General features: G+C 32.4%; 1 protein-coding gene across 1 annotated transcript in view; it reads right to left on the bottom strand.

The window, feature by feature from the left end:
- LOC127720044 (uncharacterized) overlaps positions 1-26,470 on the bottom strand; it is a 136,057-nt gene that overhangs the window by 15,515 nt on the left and 94,072 nt on the right. Inside the window, exons 58-75 of the mRNA XM_052226450.1 lie at positions 25,458-25,575; positions 25,090-25,238; positions 24,674-24,807; positions 23,707-23,976; positions 22,943-23,233; positions 21,808-21,956; positions 20,891-21,029; positions 20,193-20,296; positions 17,602-17,805; positions 16,829-17,003; positions 15,288-15,562; positions 14,209-14,364; positions 9,517-9,730; positions 6,366-6,508; positions 4,778-5,270; positions 3,146-3,360; positions 1,684-1,870; positions 288-461 (exon numbers count right to left, since the gene is read on the bottom strand). Coding sequence (XP_052082410.1) covers positions 288-461; positions 1,684-1,870; positions 3,146-3,360; positions 4,778-5,270; positions 6,366-6,508; positions 9,517-9,730; positions 14,209-14,364; positions 15,288-15,562; positions 16,829-17,003; positions 17,602-17,805; positions 20,193-20,296; positions 20,891-21,029; positions 21,808-21,956; positions 22,943-23,233; positions 23,707-23,976; positions 24,674-24,807; positions 25,090-25,238; positions 25,458-25,575 — 3,590 coding nt within the window. The remainder of the gene's footprint in view (positions 1-287; positions 462-1,683; positions 1,871-3,145; positions 3,361-4,777; positions 5,271-6,365; positions 6,509-9,516; positions 9,731-14,208; positions 14,365-15,287; positions 15,563-16,828; positions 17,004-17,601; positions 17,806-20,192; positions 20,297-20,890; positions 21,030-21,807; positions 21,957-22,942; positions 23,234-23,706; positions 23,977-24,673; positions 24,808-25,089; positions 25,239-25,457; positions 25,576-26,470) is intronic.

The raw sequence follows: 26,470 nt of genomic DNA, 5'->3' as shown, positions 1-26,470 counted from the left end.
CATACTTGCCCCAACTGTTTAGGGTTCGACCTCTGCGGTCGTATCAAGCTTCGCCCAGCGGAGCATTTTATTACTAACCTGTATTGGTAAATTGCTATCTTATTGATTTTTACCCTGCATTTTTTTAATTCATTTAAGAATAGACTACCGGTACATTACAAACGAATTAATTTTGCACAAAGCAATAACAAGTTTTGGTCTTCAACTTCAATAATATGGCTTTCATGCAAATAACATTTGTTTGACCAATGATCTGCTAAACCACCAACTTTGTCACTGTGACTTACCATATCTTTTTACAAACTTATCTTCACTAACTGTAAAAGTAAATCCTATACTTGTAGGATCCGTACTCTCCATGGCATCGACAGGAACCACTGATTCTTCAAATGGTCTGACTTCTCCTAGGATAGTATTATTCAAGTTGTCTACTTCTGGTGGCTCTAACAGTACTATAACACCTTAAATGTAGATGTTGGCTAAAATTATCATTTTTTATCAATTAGTTATTGGTTGAATTGTTTTCTTGCTTCTACATGTAGCTTCATAACAAATGACTATCATGTAAGCATGCATAAGTCTTCCAATTAAATGGTAGAATGGTAGAGTCCTTAAACAAGGAATGGCTTGTATACAACTCTTGTTATCAAAAATGCTCTGTTAAATGTGATATTGAACAATTCAAAGAACAGTATACTCCACCAATGCACATATTTTATTTTTCCAAGGGCAACAACTCAAAAACCTTTTTTTGGGGGTTCTTTTAAATTTTTTCATAAAAGAAATGTAAGCATGAGATTGCTAACAATGTTGATCTGTGCTAATTATAAAACTCCTTTAAGACCTTGCTGATATACATTTCATTATTAACTGTTAAAAAAGAAATATTTCTCGCCTGTATATTATTTTGATAGAAAAATGCAAGTGTTGTTATCAAAATGGAAACGCTTTAACATATAAACTATGCAAAATATTAAAAATCAATGAACCATGACTGAAGGTGCAGGGCCAAATAATACCTGTTGAAACTTGAAATCAGAAATGCCAATGTCCATACATTTGCATACCAAATACCATTGACTTTCCATTATTGGTTCCAGTTAAACTGGCCTAAACATCAACTTAAATGTGTAAACAAAGCAAAAGTTTTAAAGTCAATGAACCATGATGAGGGGGTAGGGCCATATAATCTTCATGAAATTTAGACATGCATCTGCTAATACAATTCCATACCAAATATCATTGACCTACAACAAGTGGTTCCCCTTAAACTGACCTTATAACAAACTATTATATTGCTCATGATGCCAGCACTCCTGAAAACAGTAAGCCGAAATCTTGCTCTCTTGACTTCATTAAGGCGAGACAATAATCAACTATAATTGTAAATTCTAAACATTTACAATTTTTAAAAAATATGTAATAAAATTCAAGGTTTATCTGAGTGCATAAACTTCATGAAATCTAGTCCACAGTAAACTATGAACTCAAACTGGGGTTAGACTTTTGCTCCATATTGAAGGCCTCAATATAAGCACTGTTCCTTTGCTTTTGTTTTCTTCATGTTCCCGAAGTAATTTTGTGTCATGAATTAACACCATATTAATAGTTTCCATAAAAGTATCAATTACAAGAGACAATGAATTATTGAAATTATACATTTGGTGTTGATTTATTGCTTACCATAATTATCATTCCATTGTGTAGGTTTCCCACCACCATTGATACAGATAATAGACACGTAATATGTATGGTTATGTTGGAGAATGCCTTCAAATGATGAATTAATGCCTATCATCATAAGGCCAACTGACTGAAAACTTTGAAGTTCTTCTCCACCTGGAGTTTCACCAATGGCCCAAAGGCTCTCCTAATTAAAGATTTAACATTTCAGTTGGATTAACAGTGATCTAAGATACAGTAAAATAATAGAAGAATGTGTCTGAGGACACAAATGCCCCCCTCAAACTTCGCAATTTTCCAAGTTAAAAAGGTGCATAACTCTGGAACGGTAAATGACTCACTGCCCAAAGGCGAACTCTGTCTGTGTGTTGTGGATCTTAGCATTGTGTATGAGTTTAATAAAATATGCACAAGGCAAACTGAAGTTAGAGTGCAGAAACAAAAAATGGGATGGATGGAAAGACAGAAAGCTGGAAGGACGGACGGTCAAGGGTAACACTTAATGCCCCATCACCTACGGCGGGGGCATAAAAAATACAGAACTTATGCAACCCTAAGTTTATGATATATAAAGCCGGGTTATAATGATTCATTTTAATTGATGTTTATAGACTAGAAATAAAAGAAAAAAAATCAACCTCTTTTTGCTCATCTGTTTTACAATGTAACCATGGGCCAAATATGTTATCATAAATTCTAATAGATATTTGATATTAAAGTTTTCGACTTTTCCTTAATATTTCCCTTTATCAAACTTTTTTTTATAGTAGCCCTAGCTAGGGTTACTCGCCCCCAAGTCGACCAATTTCAAAATATTTTCCCATCAGATGACAAGATAAATAATATTGTGAAATTGACAGATCTTATATAAGAAAGATCTTAATTTGCTGCTTACTGGTAATACTAATATACAAGAAGATTTCACGGGCATTTGTTTTTCAAACTCCTCAATTCCAATGTGTTTTCAGCTTCCAGTGACAAATGATTATTGTGAAAGTTTTTCAAATAAATTAACTTAGTAAATAATATCGTTCATGTTCAAAATGATTTTTTCAAATCCCTCTTTTAGACATGTTATTTGATGGTGACCTTCTTAATAGCAAGTGTGCGTCTTAAAGGCTAATTTAGAGCAGTTCTGATAGTATTCAGAACATTTAATGATTTCTGAAAGTATTTCAAGAGGAATTTATAACCTATTATGTTAGCATGAAGAAACACACAGCATAAAGTGTCCTACTGAAGATCCAACACTTCAATAGTAGCTCTGGTTCATAAAAATTTATTGCAGATATAACCTTTACTCGAAATGTGAAAGAAAAGTATATATCAAAATAAGATTTTTTATTAGAACCTATTTCAAATTTACCCTTAATTCTTCTAATCAACATAGTAGTTTAGTTATCATTAATTTGCTAGCATAATTTCCAAATAATTAGGATCTTTTAAGTAGACATTTTGTTACCTTTACTAGACTCTCGTCATCAGTACATCTCCAAAAAGCTTTAATAGTGCTGTTTGATGCTTGATAACTTATAGGTTGAAACTGTCCTTGTTTTTCATCAAAGTAAATTGGAGTGGTCAACATGACATCAGGATCAAACACTGGTCCTGTGACATCGATATAAAACCCTGATGATGATGACAGAGCTGTGTCTCCAGAACCAGTCACAGCCCTTCCTGTAAAATATCATATATCTAAATATAGTATTTACATACATGAATAAATTTTCATAACAGTCTTAACAATAAACATAAATACATTTGTTCAATGAAGAAATTACAAAGTATCTACAACTAATATGACTTGGTATCATGATCTGTCATGTTAAAACAACTTACTCCTGCTGGTTTTTTATTTTAAGAATTTATACAAATTTAGCAATACAAAAATTTCTAAAAACATGGCCAAGCCATTGCTTTAAATAATACAATGGTTCTGACATAATATAACTTTACATGGACAAAAGTAATTCCTGATTTTAATATATTCCCAATTATATAAAAAAAAAAAAAACCCAAATTGGAACTTGTTTCTCAATTAATTTTCATATGATGTTCATCAAGATATATAATTGTACTTTCCTTTATAAATTTTCATATTTTTGTTTAAATATTGGTTTCCCGAATTCACAAGTTTAAACATGAACTTTTTTGACGTCACAAATTACTATGTGCATTTTAGAATTGAATGCTTCTTTTTGTAATTTTATTGGGATGTAAAAGTGTTGACAAAGTACATTTTGAATGAAGCCTGGAAATGTCCGCACGGCAGTAGCTTTCTGAGATTATTAGTGAAAATTTCATGAAAATCTGAGAAGAAATGAGGTCAAAATATTCAAAAAAAAATCTATTGATTTATATAAAATACCTAGGGAGGGTGGGTGGAAAGGAAAGATTGTAATGCAGAATGTAATTTCAATTCTGCAACTTATAATAGGTATTAGCAAGTACACATTTTTTGGAGGTGTTCATGTTTCTTAATATTCAGTTTTTTTCTAGTTGTGTGGAATGATGTCTTTTCATCTTTTTTCTGTTGGCCATGCATGGTGTTGTGTATCCTTATTCAACTTCCTATTTTAATTGCCCCCTTGGAATCCTTTTACTTTTTTACAGATATATTATATATTGGGAATATCTGAACAACTTTTCCAAAATGATTGATTGATTGATGCTTTTAAAACATCACTTTCAGCACTAATGGCTATTTCATGGCAGTCATTTCTTATTTGTGGAGGAAGCCAGAGTGCCTGGAGAATCCCAAACATTTAGCAGGAAAACAAATCCTAATCAATTAAGATTGGAGTTGAACTGCCATGTGGGGAATTTGAACTCACAACGTCAGTGTTGACAGGCTAGTGGTACAGTAGTTGAACTACTTAGACACTTGGCCACCTAGGCCTCTTTTCCTAAATGGAGTACATTTTATTTCATTATCAACATAAGAAATGAAAATAAACATTAATTTGAGCAAAAATCAATTTCCTTTGCCTTCTTATAAACTTGAATCATAGACTTTCTAAATCTCATAAAAGGAAATCTCCACAGATTTTAACATCAAATGTTGATCAAAGTGTTAATGTATAATAAACTTTACCTGTGAGATAGTATATTATTGTTTTATTATATGAATGTCCGGTTTCATTCAAATCCATGACATTTGGTATTAGGGTCAAGTCTGTCAACGTAAAACTGTAGTCTACAAGTTTATTATGGTCACAATCCTGGTCACAGTTGTATTTTGAACATTCTCCAAAGCACGGTATACAAGGTATTACAACTTCTCTGAAAGGTTCAATATCTGTAAGAAATTTGTCAGTTCCGATACCTATTTCATACTTGATTATAGGATTAGTTCCACCTCTGAATGGATCACCGTAGCGACAAAGGGCACCAGTTGGTGGTGGTAGTATCAGACTTTTAAAATATGCTTTCACAGAAAAAATGTTGAAGTGGTCTGTAATGTCAGGTACATAATTATCACGATTGAAGACATGCAGCACTAGTTTTGTTGTTTTACTTAGATGTGATATTCCACAAAGTTCTGTTATTTCCTCCTCATCAATAGATACCAAAAGACATAAAGACATCTGAAAATACCAAGACATAAAGACATCTGAAAATACGAAAAGACATAAGGACATCTGAAAATACAAAAAGACATAAAAGACATCTGAAAATACGAAAAGAAATAAAGACATCTGAAAATAAAATGAAATTTATTATCATTGTAATGCCATAAGGATCAATGAGGATTTTTTTTAATGATATCAATTAATTTTGAAATAAGAATAAATGTTTCGAAAAAACCAAGAGGAGCACTTGTAATTGTATTTTAATTAAGCTTGTTGTATGAAATCAACTCTGAAGTCCAGCTAGATGTTAGAGTGTAGGGCAGCATGCTTTCTATATATTTGATAATTAAGTAATTTTTATTTCCTTTCAGTAACTGCAAGTAATCTTTAAATTCAAATCAAATATTCATGAAAATAAAAATTCTGAACCAGTTGCAGATCACAAATGACTATTGACAAACAGAAAAATTAGAATTAAATTTACACAATCTACCCCTGCTTAACAAATAAATGGGGAATGTGTCCATGGGACACAGATGATGCCCCCACTTGCATATAATGTTATAAAGAGACTTAACTCAAGAAAGGTAAAAGTGAGGCTACCCAAATTTTTACTTGATCTGAGTTTTGTGGTAATAAGCATTGTGTATAAGTTTCATAACATTTGGTGGAGGCAAACTTCAGTTAGAGAACGGGAACGAAAAATTCAGCTATTTTTCCATTTGTAAAAGGGCATAACTCTAGAACAGTATAATTGACGCCACCAAAATTCAAACTTGATCTGGTGTTTTGTGGTAATAAGCATTGTGTATAAAATTCATAACATTTGGTTAAGGCAAACTTAAGTTATAGAACGGAAATGAAAAATTCAGCAATTTTTCCATTTGTAAAGGGGCATAACTCTAGAAAGGTAAAAGTGACACCATCCAAATTCTTAATTAATCTGTGTTTTGTGGTAATAAGCATTTTGTATAAGTTTCATAACATTTTGTTGAGGCAAACTAAAGTTAGAGAACGGAAACCAATTTCGGGACGTACGGATGGACAAGGGTAAAACTTAATGCCCCTCCGCTACGGCGGGGGCATAAAAAAATAAAAATATCTCCTTACATCTACTGCATCATCCATTTCTGGTTTAAATATTATCTTAAAGTTGAGATATTCTCCAGTGATGTTGTAATCAATCGCTGTCTTCATAATAGGCTGAATATCATTGAAAGATCTACACCATGTAACAATCTTAGCATTTGGACCTGAAAAAAAAAACCCTTTATTACCATTTTGCTTTTAAAAAAAGGCATTTATCATAATCTGAATGTCAAAAAAAAAAAAAGAAATGACATAGTATTGAATAAAATGCTTTGCTGAGCGCAGCCAGATACGACCACAGAGGTCTAACCCTGAACAGTTGGGGCAAGTTTGGACACAATGTTCAAGCTTGATACTGTCTGAATTTGGATTGTGATTAAATTTTTGACATAATATAGGTTTCTGACACTAAATAAATGTGGTCAAAGATCTTAAAAATTTGAAATGGGACATTTAATTTACCTAGAATGGTCTGATATCCAAAATCTAACAACATGGTTAGATTCAGCATATAAAAAAACACCAAAAATTTAATTTTAGTTGAAATCAAACAAAGTTTAATTTTAGACCCTTCAAACCTTAATATGGACTAATTTGAAAACAGGGCCCAAAATAAAATATCTAAATGCACAATAAGATTCAGCATATCATACAGCCGCAATAATTCAGTTTTTGATGAAATCAAACAAAGTTTAATTTTGGAGCCTTTTGACCTCAATGTAGACCAATTTAAAAATGGGGCCCAATATCCAAAAAAGTAATACAAGGTTAGAACCCCAAAAACTTAAAGACTTTAAATCAATCCCATTGAAATTGGTTAAAAGATTTGTATTTATTTTCAATTGAAGATTTCTTGTTATTGCGCAATACTGTGCAATTTAAGATTTCTTGCTATTGTGCAATACTGTGCAACTGAAGATTTCTTGCTATTGCACAATACTGTGTTGTTGCGCAATACTGGCCAATTGAAGATTTCTTTCCATTGCGCAATACTGTATAATTGAAGATTACTTGCTATTGCGCAATACTGTGCAATTGAAGATTTCTTGCTATTGTGCAATACTGTGCTATTGTGCAATAGATGATTTCTTGCTATTGCGCAACACTGTGCAATTTAAGATTTCTTGCTATTGCGCAATACTGTGCAATTGGAGATTTCTTGTTATTGCGCAATACTGTGCAATTGAAGATTTCTTGCTATTGTGCAATACTTTGCAATTGAAGATTTTTTGCTATTGCCCAATACAGTGCAATTGAAGATTTCTTGCTATTTTCTTTAATACCGTGCTATTGCTCAATACTGTGCTATTGCACATTACTGTGCAATTTAAGATTTCTTACTATTGCGCAATACTATGGAATTAAAGATTTCTTACTATTGTGCAATACTGTGCAATTGAAGATTTCTTGCTATTGCCCAATACTGTGGTATTGAACAATACTGTGCTATTGCGCAATACTGTGCAATTGAAGATTTCTTGCTATTGCGCAATACTGTGCAATCATTTGAAATTTCAAAAATTGTGAAGAAAGAAAAAATGAACCCCCTAAAAAATTGGAAAAAAAAATCCCACCAAACTTTTTGAACCTCGTTCCCCTTGGAGTAATTACCCCCAAATTAATCCCAGCCTTCCCTTTGTGGTATGGAACCTTGTAGTACAATTTTAGAGAGATCCATACACTTAAACACAAGTTACTGTCTGGAAACTATAAAAATGCTTGTTTTTGGCCCCTTTTTTGCCCCTAATTCCTGAACCATTAGGGCAATTACCCCCAAACTCAATCCCAGCATTTCCTTTGTGATATGGAACCTTGTGTTACAATTTCTGAGAGATCTATACACTAACACACAAGTTATTGTCCGGAAACTACAAAAATGCTTGTTTTTGGCCCCTAATTCCTAAACTGTTGGTACCATAACCCCCAAAATCAATCCCAACCTTCCTTTTGTGGTATTAAACCTTCTGGTAAAATTTCTTAGAGATCCATTCATTTAAACTAAAGTTATTGTCTGGAAATTAAATTTGTCTTCGGACGACGCCGACACCATAGCATTATACGACGCAAAAATTTGTTTGCGGTCGTATAAAAACCACCTTAGGTTTCATGGAAACTTTATTGCATGGACTTCAACATAAAATGTAGGTCAGTGACTAAAATTGACAGAAATGTCTTGTTAATTCCAGAAGCTTTTTGTCCAAGTCCAAGTCCAATTACTGACACATTAAGTTTCTATCAAAATTGTCTTAATTCAAACAGTTAAATGAATTGAACCTTTACAGGCACTAAAAAAACATTTAGTTTAGTTTTAACAGTCATTATGATGGTTCACTTTTAATAACATATTATGTACAAGTTATAATTATAATTATAATTTTAATTTTCAAAAACATATGGCACAGCAGATGAAAATAGTTATATCCCCCCCCCCCCCAATTCAATAGTATACATTAAAATATTCTGTGAAAAATAACTATAAAAAACCCAAATTTTTCAGAAAAAATATCGTCAATCCAAGGCAATTGACATTAAAACGTAAATGATAGAAATTTGAGACACGTTGGTTCACAATACTAGTGATCAAAGTATTAATTTGAACCCTTTAACACACTTGTACAAAAAAATGTCAAGGATACAAGACATAACCTAAACTTGTTGTCTTTAAAACTTAGCCAATTGATATAAGAGTATTGATAGGAACAGGAAGAAGATAAACCTTAATCTCTGATGTCTTCCTGACCTTGAATCTTCCATCTTGAAAATTAATAAGAATCACATTTTCCTATAAAGAATGGCTGACTCAGTGAAGTTGTTTGGTACAGATCACATTTTTAAATTTCTATACTGGTACAATGACCTAAGTCTGACTTTTTATATCATTTCAAATAAAAAAAATATTCTCCCATAATCAATGTTTAAGTTTCTTAAACAAAACTTAAATGTACACTGCAAAAAAAAAAAAATGAAAACAACACGGTATAAATTTCATGCGTCCGAAGTGCTTTTCTGGATTTACCTTCATCAGGACTGCTCAAAGCCAAATATTGGAAATCCAAGAATGTTTAAGAACTGAAACAATTGAAGAGCTATATAACCAAAAGGACCTAAAGCTAAAAAAATTGCCAAATCCATCTCAGATCAACATTGCAAGTTTGGGTTAATATTTTTTTACCATTAAAAATTTGAATGCCACATGACTTTTGTGCCTGAGGTATGCTAGTGTCTATGGGTTGTGAGACTTCACTTTTGTCTGGATGATTGACAACTTCATATGGCTGTGTTGTTGTCTGTACTGTTGTGTGAACTGTAGTACTAGGTACTGTTGGTAGAGTATTGTTTCCATATTTGTCAAACAAATATTTGGAGCAATTACAAAAGTTACAATCCTGGAAAATATAAAATAAATAAAATTGAAAGAAATTGAATGTAAGGAAATGTTTTCCTAATTAAACAATATAAAACTTTAAAGCTAGATACACTTACTCCTTAAACAGAAAGATAACTTGTATATCTTTTAATTTATTTAACAACTGCACAGAGTTTTAAAAATTTTCTATAAGAATAGTAAACAAGAGTGCACATGCTGAAATGTCTCACCTTCTTTACTAATCATTGATATTATGTTGATAGTTCTAAATATAAAGCTTTACTACAACTATCACATAAACTTAACATGATCCAAGAAAATGAGGTCAAGGTCATATAAACCAAACAAAAAATACATGCACACCTTACAATCATTCAATACACTAAATATAGTTGACCTATTACTTATAGTTTCTAAGATACAGACTTAACCAAGAAAACTAAACATTGACTAATGAACCATGAAAATGAGGTCAAGGTCAGATGAACCATGCCAGGCAGACATGTACAGCTTGCAATCCTTCCATACAACAAATATATAGACAAACAGACCAAAACACAAAAACTTAACACTGAGCTATGAACCGTGAAAATGAGGTCAAGGTCAAATAAAACCAGCCAGACTGACATGTACATCATAAAATATTTCCATACACCAAATATAGTTGACCTATTGCATAAAGTATTAGAAAAAAAGACCAAAACTCAAAAATTTAACATTGACCACTGAACCATGAAAATGAGGTCAAGGTCAGAAGACATCTGCCAACTAGACATGTACACCTTACAATCATTCCATACACCAAATATAGTAGACCTATTGCATACAGTATAAGAAAAACAGACCAAAACACAAAAACTTAACTATAACCACTGAACCATGAAAATGAGGTCAAGGTCAGATGACACCTGCCAGTTGGACATGTACACTTTACAGTCCTTCCTTACACCAAATATGCTAGACCTATTGCTTCTAGTATCTGAGATATGGACTTGACCACCAAAACTTAACCTTGTTCACTGATCCATGAAATGAGGTTGAGATCAAGTGAAAACTGTCTGACGGGCATGAGGACCATGCAAGATACGCTTATACGCAAATATAGTTATCCTATTACTCATTATAAGAGAGAAATTAACATTACAAAAAATCTTAACTTTTTTTTCAAGTAGTCACTGAACCATGAAAATGAGGTCATGGACAATGGACATGTGATAGACGGAAACTTCGTAACATAAGGCATCTATATACAAAGTATGAAGCATCCAGGTCTTCCACCTTCTAAAATACAAAGCTTTTAAGAAGTTAGCTAACGCCGCCACCGGATCAAGCTTTCTGCGACAAAAGTCGCAGGCTCGACAAAAATCTACAGATCTCTTATTAACATCATTGTTTTTAACACAAAGAGAAATTAATTACTATGGAGAGTTTCAACTGGTTTTGCAAGAGTGACTGTGCTTATCCTTAATGGTAAGGCATTATGCTCACTTTATTATATTGTTTTTGATGGATTACTGTCCGAATGCTTACAGCATCCTTATTCCATATTCTATGTTTCTATTTACCTATAGACATAACCAATTGATAACTGGCTAATGTAAACTGTTCACATCACATGTTTCAAATTTTGTCTCAAGTAAACAAGACCAATATAAGTCTGGATCTGCGTTGGTGCATGCAATTGATTGAGGTAACATGTATACTTTTAAGGGCATACGATACAGTTTTGATCCGGGAATTTTTTTTACGAAAATTTGCATACAAGCTATTTTTCACCAAATCAATTCAAATATGTAATAAATAAATGTGGATAGTGTCCACATGTGGACACAGATGATGCCCCCGCTTGCATATCATATAGTTATAAAGGGACATAACTGAAGAACGGTAAAAGTGACACTACCCAAATTTGAACTTGATCTGAGTTTTGTGGTAATAAGCATTGTGTGTAAGTCTCATAACATTTGGTTGAGGCTAACTTAAGTAGAGAACAGAAACTAAAAATTCAGCAATTTTTCTATTTGTAATGACGTATAACTCTAGAACGGTTGTGTATAAGTTTTACAACATTTGGTTGAGACAAACTAAAAAATTCAGCAATTTTTATGTTTATAATGGGACATAACTCTAGAATGGTAAAAGTGTTGCCACCTAATTTCGTACTTAATCTGTATTATGTAGTAATTAGCATTGTGTATAAGTTTCATAACATTTGGTTGAGGCAAACTCAAGTTAGAGAACTGAAACAAAAAAAATGTACTTGATCTTTACTGAGTTTTGTTGGAATGAATATTGTGTATAGGTTTCACAATGTTTGGCTGGGGAAAACTTCAGTTACAGAATGGAAACTAAAAATTTTGCAATCTTTCTATTTATAAAGGGGCATAACTCAATAATGGTTAAAGTGACACTACCCAAATTCAACTTGATCTGTGTTTTATCAGTGGTAGTCAAAATTAAACATTGCATTGTATAAAGCATTGATTGTAGTTGATTCAACTATAATCATGGTCAAAGGAAGATAACTCCAATTTTAAAAATATATTATATAAACTTGATATTTAGAAGAAAATAAAAATTTTGCAATTTTTCCTTTTATAAAGGGGCATAACTCTAGATCGGTTAAAGTGACACCACCAAAATTCAAACTTGATCTGTGTTTTGTGGTAATAAGCATTGTGTATAAGTTTCATAACATTTGGTTGAGGCAAACTTAAGTTAGAGAACGGAAACTAAAAATTTTGCAATATTTCCTTTTATAAAGGGGCATAACTCTAGATCGGTTAAAGTGAAGCCACCAAAATTCAAACTTGATCTGTGTTTTGTGGTAATAAGCATTGTGTATAAGTTTCATAACATTTGGTTGAGGCAAACTCAAGTTAGAGAACGGAAACCAATTTCGGGACGTACGGACGAACGTTCGTACGTACGTACAGACGGACAAGGGTAAAACTTAATGCCCCCTCCGGTACGGCGGGGGCATAAAAATATACCTTCATGTGCTACTCTAAGAGATAAATGGGGTCCAAATTTTAGACATTTACTCAAAATTTCGTTTTTTTTTTACATTTCTCTACTTTTGATACACATACCTAACTTTTTTGTTTCAAAAGATAAACAAAAGCGGATTTTTGTAAAAACATTTGGAAAATTATCTTTACATAATTATGCTCTAAATTTGAATAAAAATTCTTTGGAAATAAGTAATTTTTATCAAAGTTTCATGATTTTAGAAAAAAAAAAATGCATTTTTTGCTGTATATTTATCTAATTTAAAAAAAATTCATCTGTGACTTTTTCATTAAAATTGGTACAAATAATCTTCATACATAATCAAACCTAATAACATTTTAAAAAAGAGGGGGTCCATGAACTCGTTTTCAAGTTAAATCAGTCTGAATGATAAAAATCAGTCGAAAAATGCATCTTTTCCCGATATGTCACAGTTTGATGTTGCTAAAATAACATTTTACGTTAGCAACGTCATTTCCTCACCTGTAAAAGAGGGACGAAAGATACCAGAGGGACAGTCAAACTCACAGATTGAAAACAAACTGACAACGCCATGGCCAAAAATAAAAAGACAAACAGACAAATAATAGTACAGATGACACAACATAGAAAACTAAAGACTAAGCAACACGAACCCCACCAAAAACTGGGGGTGATCTCAGGAGCTCCAGAAGGGCAAGCAGATCCTGCTCCACATGTGGCACCTGTCGTGTTGCTTATGTTAATACAAATCCGGTAAAAAGTCTAATTCGGTAGGTCACATTCGTGAAAAGGGAAGGGTATTGTAGTTACGACATAAGGAACATATCTGATATCATCTGTGAAACGGTTATTCCATAACGGTCAACCAACTCGTGATGGCGTCCGTAAAATTTACGAAGGGATGATTTCAACTTCACCATTTGGAACTCTTGGTTTAATAGCTTCCTTGTGAGCAGCAATCCTCTATCAAGGAAATCATGATAGGAAATACAAGCCAGGGAATATCGTATCAATTAGGAGATTTATACTCCGTATGCAGGCGCTGCTGGAATGTTGCTACATAGAAATGGAAAGTTCACAATTGGGAAGCTGAAATCATATCTTTTGTCGTAAAGTATTCATATGCCCTTAAAGCATAATTTTCCTTGTACAATGAGTGTTATAAAATTTTAAAATTGCGGCATACAGGAAGTGGCTGCATGGTGGATTTAAAAATTGATTACTCACAAAACGTCAAACTTTCCTTGTACAACTAGTGCTGTAAAATTTCAAACTATTGGCAAAAAGAAATTGGCTGGACTGTGGATGTAAAAATTATTTACTCGCTACAACTGAACATTATAAAGCTGAGGACCAAATAAAAAATCATTCCCTTAAATAGGTACCAAGTAAAGTTTGAAGAAGATTTTTCTAGTTCAACGAGTGTTGTAAAATTTCAAACTATCCGCAAACAGAAAGCGAATGAGACTCTTGTGATACCTACCATGATGTAATAACACTTACCTCAGGTACTGGATCCAACAAACAGCACTGGCACACAGATGAAGCCCAGTCAATGTCTTCTTCATATTCATAAGTACCAATATTAGTATCTGGTCCATCCCAAAACAAAACTTCAGTCACAGCAATTCCATGTCCTTTTGCTGGTTTCACAGAAACCTACAAAAAATAAAAAATCTAGATGTGTTGGTATGACAGGAATACCCTCAATTGCAGCCTTATCTCAATAAACAGCTGCGCCATGAGCACATGATATGCCTGTCCCCAACTGGACAGTTTTGACAATTTTTCAACTAATAAAGTTTCATAATTCCGCAATGTCATAATCAGAGAGTTATAAAAAAAACCAAAAGGGAGCTTATTTCAATAGATATAAACAAGTCACCAAAGTTTCATGATAACTGCTAAAAGTGTTTTTGAGTTATTGTCCGAAATACTGGAAAATCCCCCCTTTTTAAGAATAAAGTCTCAATACTCCAAAACAGATGTTTAAAAATCGAAAGGGAACTTATGTCAATATATCTAAACAATTCACTAAAGTTTCATGAAAATTTTTCAATGCATTTTTGAGTTATAGTCCGAAAACTGGAAAAATCCCACATTTTTTTATGAATAAAATCCCATAACTAGGAAACATAAATTCTAAAATTTATAAAAATTGAAAGGGAGCTTACGTCAATAGATATAAACAATTGACCAAAGTTTCATGAAAATTGGTGAAAATATTTTTGAGTTACTGTCCGACATGTTGACGATGGACGGACAGAGGTATATCATAGTACGTCCCGTTAACGGGCATATAAAAAGTTCGAAAACTGAAACAAAATAAAAATTTGATCTACAAGTATTCCACCTTATTACACATCAATAAAAAAAATCAGTTCCAGAAAAAAAGACAAATCTTATACCATCTCAAAATATTTTTTTCAACTGGATTTAATATAAAATTGTGAATGGAAAGGGGGAATGCGTCAAAGAGACAAAAACCTGATCAAAGAACAGAAAACAGCACAAGGCCACCAGTGGGTCTTCAACACAGCGAGAAAATCCCGCACCTGGAGGCAGGCAATATTTATACTTACATGATATATGCCTCCATTTTCAAAGCTAGCTGATCTGTAATATGCTCCTGTAAACATCTGCTGGTTTTTGTGATCTCTTGCAAGTTTTACTGACACAATATCATCATAAATATCCTTATTAATGTTCTCTATCTTGTACAGAAGTGACCATTTCTTGCCACTTGGATCTTTAAGACCAACCTGTTGTAGTTCTCCCCAGTCAGGATCATTTACCATTGAAATGTGTCTTGATGGACAGGTTGACCCAACTTGATTGGGATAGTGCAAAAATGAACCTACAATATAAAGTGTTTCTAAAGCATGGTAGAATGTTTTGGCTCCTTAGGTGTACATATGATGGTTAATTGATGGATGCAGCTACATTTAGATTCTTTTAAAGTCAGCCAATCTATATTTTTAAGAGTTATAAAGCTAATACATTAAATGATCCGAACTCCTTTTTCTTTGGAAATCAAAAAAAAATTTACAGTCAAGATATATAAAAAAATCTTAAGAGGCATTTTATTTAGTTTTTTTGTGCAAGTGACTATCTTGGATTTCAAATCAGCACTCGTAATTCAATGTATTGGGAAACAGGAAGTATGTGTCTTGCAGATCAGAAAAGCAAACACAGGTTACAACTCATCATTGTTGAGGTGCTGACCTAATATGAAGTCATTCTGTTCAGGAGTTTTGAGAAAATCAACGTATCAGCAAACAGGAAGTAGGTATCTGACTAAGGTATCAGAAAAGTGTTCATGTTACAACTCATCATTGTCAATCTGCTGACCAACTATGAAGTCCTTCTGTTAAACAGTTTCTAAGAAAATTGTGAATAAAATATTTGCTGGCCAAACGGGCAAAGGTGATTGCAAATGCAGCCACTTTAGAGTGGGGGAATAAATAATGTTAAATTATTTAAATGACTTACTTAACAAAAATCAAAGTGATCAAAATCACTGGAGGAAAGATTAGAAATGTTGTGTGCATAATTTCAAATCATATTTTGGTCTTCCATATTGTTGTATTATAGCAGTTCTTTAGAAAGATAATCAACAGAATAAATGAAGTGCCTAGATCAAAAGTTATAAGTAAATATTTAAATCTAAAACATTTCTGATATACATTTTACATACTATATTGTGGTCAATAATTGTGTATCAAGTTGTGTAATAAAGTGTCTGTTCAATTGTATTAGACAAAGTTAGGTACTTTTGTAAATTAAAATTGACATTAAAAAGGATGGGATTCCAATTAAAATTCCACCTTTGATTGCAATCATTTGTCAATCATACTTGTATTGAATCAGTACCCTTACTTAATTACAAAAAAATGACTAAACCAGCCAGTAAATTGACAAAACTACAGACATAGTACTTGAATAAACTGCCTTTAAGATATAAACCATTTTTCATAGTTCATTTGTGCATATTTACATAGACATGAGAAGTAATTGGAAATAGGTTTCAGTGTGTATATATTTAATGGCTAATACTGGTTGATGATGCCAATACCTTAAAAAAGAATTGGACCAACAGTTTCAATCTTCCCAAAAAGAGTACCTTTTATAATGCTCGTTGAACCAAACCAGACTTGTCCTGTTGAAAAATCTTCACCATCGACCAACACTCCTGATACAGGTTTTGATGGGTCATATAATACAGGTGATGATAGCTGTTTGATCGAAAGTCCTGCAGCATTTGTCACCTTGAATCTAACTGTATATGGTATGTTCATCTGAAATGAATGATAAGTTATTACAGGTGCTGGCCTTCAAAAAGTTGTTGACAGAGAAATCATATGTGTAAATTTTTTGTAACCAGTTCCAAAACATTCCTAATGTTTTATGATATTTTTTTTATCTGCACCAAAAATGTCACCAGACATGAAAATATATTCCCAGATAAAATATAAAATTGCAGTTTGGGACATTGGCTAATGGTTTGTTTGCTTAATGTACAGTTGCAAATATTTCATGCATGTTTTGGACAAGAACAAATTAACAATAAATACAATAGTTGCAATAGGGGGTAATTGGGATGATAGGTAGGAATTTTTGGAATGTCACTGGAAAATGAGGGTTTATTGGGTAGGGACAAAAACTGAGCTTTATCACAGGTCTTACTGGCCCCTCAAATGGTTTTTAACGTTCAGAAGCGTGGTTAACTCTCTATATAAAGCATTAGATTTAACGTCCCCATTCTGACTGGACGTGACTGCAAATTTAAACATCCCGGACAGCCAGTAGGCAGAAGACCAAGGGATGACCATATTTCTATACCAAAGTCATGGCTATGTCTGGCAAATAAAAATGAATATGATATTAGGAACATACTGTGAGTTTTAAATTAACAAAACTGTATTCAGTGTAGTTGTTTGTCAACTCGATCCAGTCAACAAGAAGCATCTCCTCTCCACTAGAATAACATGAAGTATTCTGCCATAATGAAACTTCATAGGTTTCTATATCAGATTCTGGATCACTGTAATTTGTCCACTGAACTCTTAAGGTTGAATTGTCAGAAGTGTAGGCCAAATCCTGTTAAATAAAATGGCACATAATAAATCAATTCTAGTATTTTAATAATTTAAAAAGAAAACCTTTTTTTTTTATTAAGGTAAATGGCCTGAGATGCAGTTCTTCCTATTTGTTTTTAAATGTTGTCATCTTAAATGACATTGTGCAATTCACCATTCTAAACAAAATATTAATGCATTTTTCACTTTCAAAGAAATGCTAATTTTGTTCATGTTTCAATATCCTTATTTCAGTAACATTCTCACTTTTGAATAATATTTTGCTTCTTTAAAATTTCTAATTACGCATAAGAAAGCAGTTAAAAAAAAAAAGCAGCTGAACCAAGAACTTGTAAGTGATACAACATTTTTTTGCATATTGAAACTGTAACGAGAAGCAAAAAGGTATATTTAGAAGGCATTAAGAAAAAGGTAGTAAAATTGCTCTGTAGAAAAACATGCATGAGGATTATAGTAACCATAGGCAAATAATATTGTGTCAAATATACTGTGAAGTCCCATAACTCTGGAAATACAAACCAGAAAAATTTCAAAATCTAAAGTTTATTCTTGACTCTAAGGACTTAAGGGATGTAATGTAAAGCTGAAATGACCACTTATAAAGTAGACCATGTGACTAAAAACTACTATGTCTATTCTGTACAAGGTTTTTCCAGTGTTAGACGATACAAGGGATGTAGCAACACATTGCGATACATGTATTATATTCTTCTACGATATACCAATAATGATTCGTGTACCCTGTTATAGTTGATTCTTGTTTAGGTGTTCCTAACGATTTTTTAAACCCTGTTGTTGCAGTTCTTATATTCTGGTGTTCCAGGTGATTCTTTTTAAACCTTGTATTTGTAGCTCTCTATTTTAAAAGTGTTCTGGGTAGTTCTTTTAAAACCTTGTATATGTAGTTCTCTTATTTAGTTGTTCCTGGTGATATATTTTTCATAGATTTAAGACTTGTGACTTACCAAATATGACTTGAATCATTATACATGAACCTACTTCTGATGTAATACCTTCTGGCTCAACTGAATAGGATAAAACCTAATGTGTCAGAGTATAAACATGAACCTCACTGTTTACTTTAAGACATACTACTAGACATTGGAATAGAAACTCCCTGCATAACAAGACATAATTGAGTTTGCTGTTGACAACAAGATTATAAATATATTCATAATTTTATTGATATAAAATATAAATGTTTGGCCCTTGGGATTTGTACTCAGCGAAGGGAAATTTAGCTCCAGGCCCTGTCGACGACACTTGGTATAGATGGACCAAGCCCCATGGACATGGACACTTCGTCAACCAACCGGAAGATGAGTTCCTATAAGGGGATGAAGCAATGCTCCATCTCGTAGCAGGTGGCTACGATAAAAGGGGGTCAGATTGACGGTGGAGAGAGAAATACATGTAGATGTATTACATTTAATGACTTGGGGGAAATGAGAAATTAGACCAGTGGTCGAAAGCTTGAAGAAGTTTAAGAAATACCACTGGTTTGCAGAGACTACTCCCATATTCAGTGAGTAGTTGAAGGCAGTTGAAGGGGAGGTGGGTGGTTAATTTGTTTCTTTTTACGATAAAACTAATGTATGACTTTCCCTGTCAGCAGCAAAACTCAAACTGAAAACTACCATAACATCCTAGGGAAACCTGAGAAGGGTCTGTATCACTGCATGCCTCATGACCAAATAAGGAGTGCTCATACAGCCGGGGGCATGTCAGTACCAATCATGTGCTACACACATGCATCCTATAATGTGTCTTGAATAAACAACGCTTATATACATAATATAAGCTTCTATTTATTCTCGACTCCAAGGACTTAAGGGATGTAATGTAAAGCTGTAGAAAAATTTCAAAATCTAAAGCTAGTCTACATTCACTAATCCTAACAACTGTGTATCATTATCAAAATTTGTAGAAATTTGATCCAAGCATACTACAACTCATGCATTCTATGCAAAAAATTGCCTTTTTATTAATCTAACATCAAAAGTGCCATTACTCTTGAATGATATGTCAGAAAATTTTCAATATAAAAAGGAGCTTTTATCAATCCCAACAATAGTGTAAAGTTTTGAGGAAATCAATCCAAGCATACTGAAGTTAGTGTGTGATATGTGAAATATTGCCTTCAATCTAAGGGTTAAAGTCCTATTACACTGGAATAACTCAACAAAAAATTTCAAAATCATAAGAAAGCTTTCTCCTATCAATCCTACTGTTGTGTTAAAATTTCATGGGAATTGGTTTAAGCAAATTTGAGTTACCATACTAAGTGTTGACAAACGGACAGATATACTTAGGGAATACCATAATAAACCCTGTCTAAGATGGGCTTATAAAAATGGAAAAGTAGAGCAAAAATATAAAGTATAATACCATGTTATAAAAAGGTCCAGCAGTCATAGCACCATACAATGGGGGTGTTGTATCAACCATGAATTTGTGATAAATCATTCCACAGTCCCCTGATTCATCTGTAGCTGTAATTTGAAGATAGAAAAGTGTTGAATTGACGTGCTAGCAATCTATTCTTACACTGACTATTTTAAGAACATCCTCAAGTTTAGTATATTTGGCATTCTTTTTAAAAAAAATTACAATATTCAAGACTAAAATTGAAGCAGTAATGTTTTGGAAAATAAAATTGTATGAGGTACCCCTTGATGACAATGATGTATCCTAAGTCCCTGTATATGCATTTCAAATTAAATGATAATTGACAAAGAATGGCAATAATTTTAGTCATGTCAATTAAAGTGCTCATTAATCAAATACTTTTAACTTATATCTTAAATGGTTGCTTAGATTTATTAAAAAAAACATCCTAGCAAGACTTTTTTACAGAAGATCATGTCATAACAAGAAAAAAATTACATTGAATCACTACACTTGTCCCTTAGAAAAAAACTCCCATTATTGTTAACTGCCTTAAACTAATACTTTAACCTTTCACAGGATTGAAAAACGGATGCAGACAGGAAAATATAATTCTTCCTATTATTACAAAAAGGTTATAATGGTATAAAAAAATAATCTGACATCATAATTTTAATTCAACAAAGAGATTTTCTTACCTATTACCCATACATAATAAGTTCCTCCTTTTTGTAGTTCTAAGGATGTTAATGTGTAAAATGTATTCTTGTTTATGTTGATCAGTGGTGCTACGTTAAACGTGTAATCGTCAACCTGTTCACTTTTACGTCCATCAATCTTGAGGAAATAAAATTTTAAAGTATAGTTAAGAAGCAAAATACAAGTGAAGTATTGTTTCATTGAGAAGCATTTTCTGAATGATCAATATAAATAGATAAAAAATATGGGATTCCAAAAGGTACACTGTAAATTATGAAACTATTGTGAGGTTTAAATTAATGTGAATAATGGATGAGTATTGCAATAATGAGAACTCGCATTCTGATATCTGATACATATATCTGTATGCTGCTTTTCCCAAAATCGCAAAAATTAATCTCACATTTTTGTTCATTCTTAAAAAATTCGCAATAATTAATTCTAACATTAATTTCTGAATTTAAAACCTCACTACATATTCTTTTTTCTCTAAATCTTGCCAGATTTATCCTTTTCCTGACCTGTTAATTATTTTTATTTTATCAACATGTGGTTGTTTGATCTGAGTTCTTCATTGGTCAAAATTCGATTATGACGTAAAATGTTCTTGCTTTCCTCTGAATTACCTACTGTGACAACATGAAAAAAGGGACCATGCCTGAAGACCTCACATACAAAAAAACACATCTTTTAATTAAAATACTTAGAAAAATAGATTCCATCACCAAATCTTGTGCAATATGATACTTATCCACTCTCGATTCAATTTTAAAACTGTCTCCAGTGGATAAATATAGTATCACACTTGATGCAGTGGTAGAATCTATATTTATTATCTTGTAAACTTGCTAATTTGATTTCATAATTTAATTCAGGAAATTGGAAATGAATCTATCGATATACAAACATATCTTACATAAAGTTTACAGTCAGTTCCTACTGCTCCTGAATGATTGGACAGTGCTACATAGTACATCATGATATCTAACTTTGATGTAAACCCTTCAAACTGTATATCTACATATGTATCGGTATTGATATAGTCTCCCATGATAATGGATCCACCTATGTTTGCAAAAAGAAACAGCATGAGAAAACATTTATTTTCGGTGTGAGCCAAGGCTCTGTGTTGAAGACTGTACTTTGACCTATAATGGTTTACTTTTATAAATTTTGACTTGGATGGAGAGTTGTTTCATTGGCACTCATACCACATCTTCTTATATCTATAAAATAGTTTGTTCACTTCATGTAATTCAGTTTTAGTGTTCTGCCCAAGGTATAGTTTTGCATACTGTACGCTTGTTTCAATATTAAGCATAAAAATTAAGTACGTTATTTTCATGTGCACATTTTGGGTTGTCAACATTACCATAAAGTTTGTAGGTCTTTAAGCAAAAGCCAACTGGGAGTGATAGTCTGTACTTATTAATTTAGATTGTCTCAGTTTTCAGAATTCCCAACAATGCTCATTCAATTGTTATGCAATAACTCTGCAGTCCAGTAGCGATTTGGGAGAAATATCTTACTATCAAAGAATCATGGAAGGAGCTGCGGTGGTGTGTTACTTTTAACAGTTCTTGATGTTGCTCCATATAAGGCTCCAAGCTGATAGTCAATTATTGGAAAGGAGGCAGAGAAGAAGCTAAATTGTAAGGCCCTGTGGTATGTATTACAGACTGGCTAACAGGCTCTTTATATAATAAAGTATTAATAAGAGGCATAACAATCATTACTGATTTAATGACATTTACAATTTTCAGGAATAAAAAAAAATCTTTATCCTACCACGGTACCTTCTCCTTTTGTTTTACAGTTATGTTTACTATAATTTGAGTTCCTGGCATATATGATTTTCACCAGAGCTATATTTGAAACATTAATGAAAAAAAATCAATACTGTTTGACAATTCCTATATCTTACCATTCCAACAAGTTACAAGGCATCAATTGATTAATTGATTGGTGTTTGCTGTATATTCACTGGCAAATATTTCATCCACATTCAGGAGGAGAACAAATCAAATTTGAGATGGCATCAACTGACTTACCTTCAACACCACCATCATATCCTACATGGAAACCATTAGATGTCACCGTGGCAACAGAGAAAGACACACTGTAGGCTCTAACTGTGAAGTAATATATTGCTGTCCCTGATTCTAAATTGAGATCATAAAATGTGACAGACTTGTTCAAACCAACATTGGTAAACGGTACAATATTATCTCTGGTTTTGTGAAATCTTCTGTCTGTTCCAACAGCAACTTCATAAAACAATACTTGCTGGGTACCAGGTTGTTCTGCTGTTTTTGAATCATCAACTTGATAACCTGGGTTTCCTTTTAATAGACAGAGAATTGAGGCAATAATGTAGATGCATACTTTTTTTTAAGACACACACAACCCTATCATGACATTCATACCTTTAAGATAAAAGATAGCTTCAGTTGGAACAATTTCTGCTTTATTTTTAAACAGGAGGATGGATGATATCAGAGTATCTCCAATACAAACTTATTAACAACACATTGTAATTAAACATATCTTTTACTTCTAAACGATTTAATTCAAATTCAGGCCGGTTTCTAATAAATCGAGATGAAAGACTTGACACCAATTGCAATTGGGTCAAACTAATTTTGAATGAACTGTCATATGTGGATAGAAACACTTGCATTCAAATCATGGTAATTTATTTCTCTGTGGGTTCAGATTATTCTAATTTGGTGTTGCATTTAAGAAAATTAAAATATTAGAACACATATATTTTGTTGCTGTTGATTTTCATATTCGAACCTTGAAAAGTAAATACCTTCAACATCAGCTTGAAATGATGCAGAAGCTGGTAAACCAAAACCTTCCCAATTAGCTGTTACTTTACGTCTAGATGGCAGAACACTTAAATCAAATCCAGTAATGTAACCGTCAAACACTTTGCCTGGCAGTAGAGGATCTTCTTCAACTGTAACTCCATTGGACCTAATTATATAGGTGTAATTCAGAGCATTTGTCACTCTTAACAAAGAATAATACAATTCCCTGTCCTTAAGTTGAAGTCCATCAAGCATTGCATTTTCGGAAACTGAAAGAACAAATGTTTTCTTAGCATTATTTTTCTGCAAACTCAACTGAATGGTAATTAAGTACAACTCCATCATGTAATCATGCAGTAAGGGATGAAAGATTGACAAGCTTACATCAAATTGCCTATTGTGATTTTTGTATTGTTGGGTTGCTGTTTCACATAACAACCCACATTTCCTTTTATTAAAAATATAAATTAAAAATTCAATGGTGAAATAGTTTGTTTGTTGGCTATCAAAATTTCAAAGATGTTCATCTTTGATTTTTTTCTATTATAATTTCTTTATTATACATCTACATAGTTAGTAATAGGCTATCAGTACAGTTATTTCCTTTTATTATAATTATCAATTAGTAAAATAATTTCTTAAATCAGCAGTTTTGAATTCCTGCACCCCTAATAACAATTTGCTCATATAATCATTAAAAAACTGATAAATACAGTCCATATAATTAACATGCAGAGATATTTACAATTTTGCAAATCCAAAATTTGGGGCAGTGTGTGGTTAGGGTTGATTTAAAAAAACAGATGAAAATATGTACTACTTATTTTTCAACATATTTGCCTCCTGAATACAGGATTTTTTTATATAGATAATATCATACCAATATTTTGCCTGAAATGACTTTCCTAAATATCTTAAATTGGTAACCATAGCAACCATAAAAAAATTGAAATAAAATATAATCACCATCCAAATCTAGCCATTTTGAGATCACTTTTCCATCTAGCCTTTGTATCTGCCATTCTTTTCTAACTGATGGACAGGGATCACCTGACAGATCCCATGCTGCTCTCAGTGTGTCAAAACTTTCTTGGAAATCTCTACAATATGTAAAAAATGTACAAAAATATATGTATTAAAGTGTTAAAATAACTTCATTTTGAGACTTTGTTTTCAATTTTAGATGTGAGCCAAGGCCTTATTTAAAAAAAAAAACTCTTTCAAATCTGTTCTATATGTGTGCAGAATTAAACATTAGCAATATTGTTTTTGTTCTGAAATTATTTGTATTGTGTATTTCACTTTGTACCTAATGGTTTCCCCTGATTGTAGTAAAAAATGTATAATTTTATTCACAGTTTTAGTACATGAGAAATTCTTACACATCAACATCAGAGTTTTCCAGTACATCACTTATACCAACATGTGATAATGGTTGAAGATCCTGACTTAAATAAGAGATGTAAACTCCGTTAGAAGTGGCTACACTGGATACACCAGCTCCATTTGTTCCTCTGACAGAGACATAAACCTGTAATACAAAGGTTATATGTAACAAAAATCTTTATTTCATGTAAAAACACTTTTAAAAGACAAAAACAGCATTAAGAGCAAAGTGCTAAATGATATATTTTGTCTTTAAATTTCCAGTTAACAAGATTATATAATTTATCATAAGTAAGGTTGTAACTTCTTCAATTGAAATGGTCATTTCTTGTTACCATATGATTTAAGTTCAACTTTAAAATACCTTTCTATATCCCATCAGATCAAGACCAGACACTGTGTAATATCTTGCATCTTGTGGAACACCAAAGAAAGCTTTGATCTGCCCTCCCCCTGGTGTTGTACCTACTGCTATCTGGTACCTGTAGATATAAAACAACATCAGATTAAGACCAGACACTGTGTAATAACTAGCATCTTGTGGTAAATCAAAGAAAGCTTTGATCTGCCCTCCTCCTGGTGTTGTACCTACTGCTATCTGGTATCTGTTAATGTAAAATAAATCTTTAAAGGCTGACATTAGTTAATACGATACCCACATTGAAAGTATGAAACATCTACCCTCTTATTTCATTTACTTAAGTCTGAAAGTATTTATCCCTCCGAAAAAAAATAAAAGTAAAAAAAAAAATAGTTGAGATTTGCACGACATATGAAAATTTGTGTAAAATTTGATGTATAAAGTCAAAAGCACCTATATTACTTATTTAAATAAAAAAATGAAAATGAACATATATTCGTGAACCTTAACACGTTTTTAAAATTCCATTAAGATCTGTAAGAATATTTGAATTATAATGACACATGATCAACATTGTCAAATCTTTAGAGTCAAGTTCCATATAACTTTTGTAAAAATCCAATCAAGAACTAAAAGTGTAATGAATTTAGTCCAATTTCTGAAAGGAAAAAAATAATCAAAGAGCTGAAAGCTCTGAGGAAAAATGACGCCATTGTCTCCAATATTGGGATATTTTTGATGCAAGTCTTGATTTTCACATAATTTACCTACTGAATCTCAGGAGACTTTTAAGTTCATGGTAGGCAGGCTGACTGACAATAGAATAGATATGAATTGTTTTCAATGTCTATGGCTTTTTTATTTGCTTGTCAAGATATATATATATATATGTGTGAAGTGAAGATGACTACTGGTTGTTCTTTTGTACAACGAAATAGCTCAAGACTACCTGAACAATCTACAATATTCAAAGTAATATGTGAATTTGTTCCTTGCAATTATATTATTCTTAGTCA

The sequence above is a fragment of the Mytilus californianus genome, unplaced genomic scaffold (genome assembly GCF_021869535.1).
Source record: "Mytilus californianus isolate M0D057914Y unplaced genomic scaffold, xbMytCali1.0.p SCAF_11, whole genome shotgun sequence".
Classification (NCBI taxonomy): domain Eukaryota; kingdom Metazoa; phylum Mollusca; class Bivalvia; order Mytilida; family Mytilidae; genus Mytilus; species Mytilus californianus.
The sequence above is the reverse complement of the archived record's forward strand: the minus strand, read 5'-3'. Positions and strand labels throughout refer to the sequence as shown.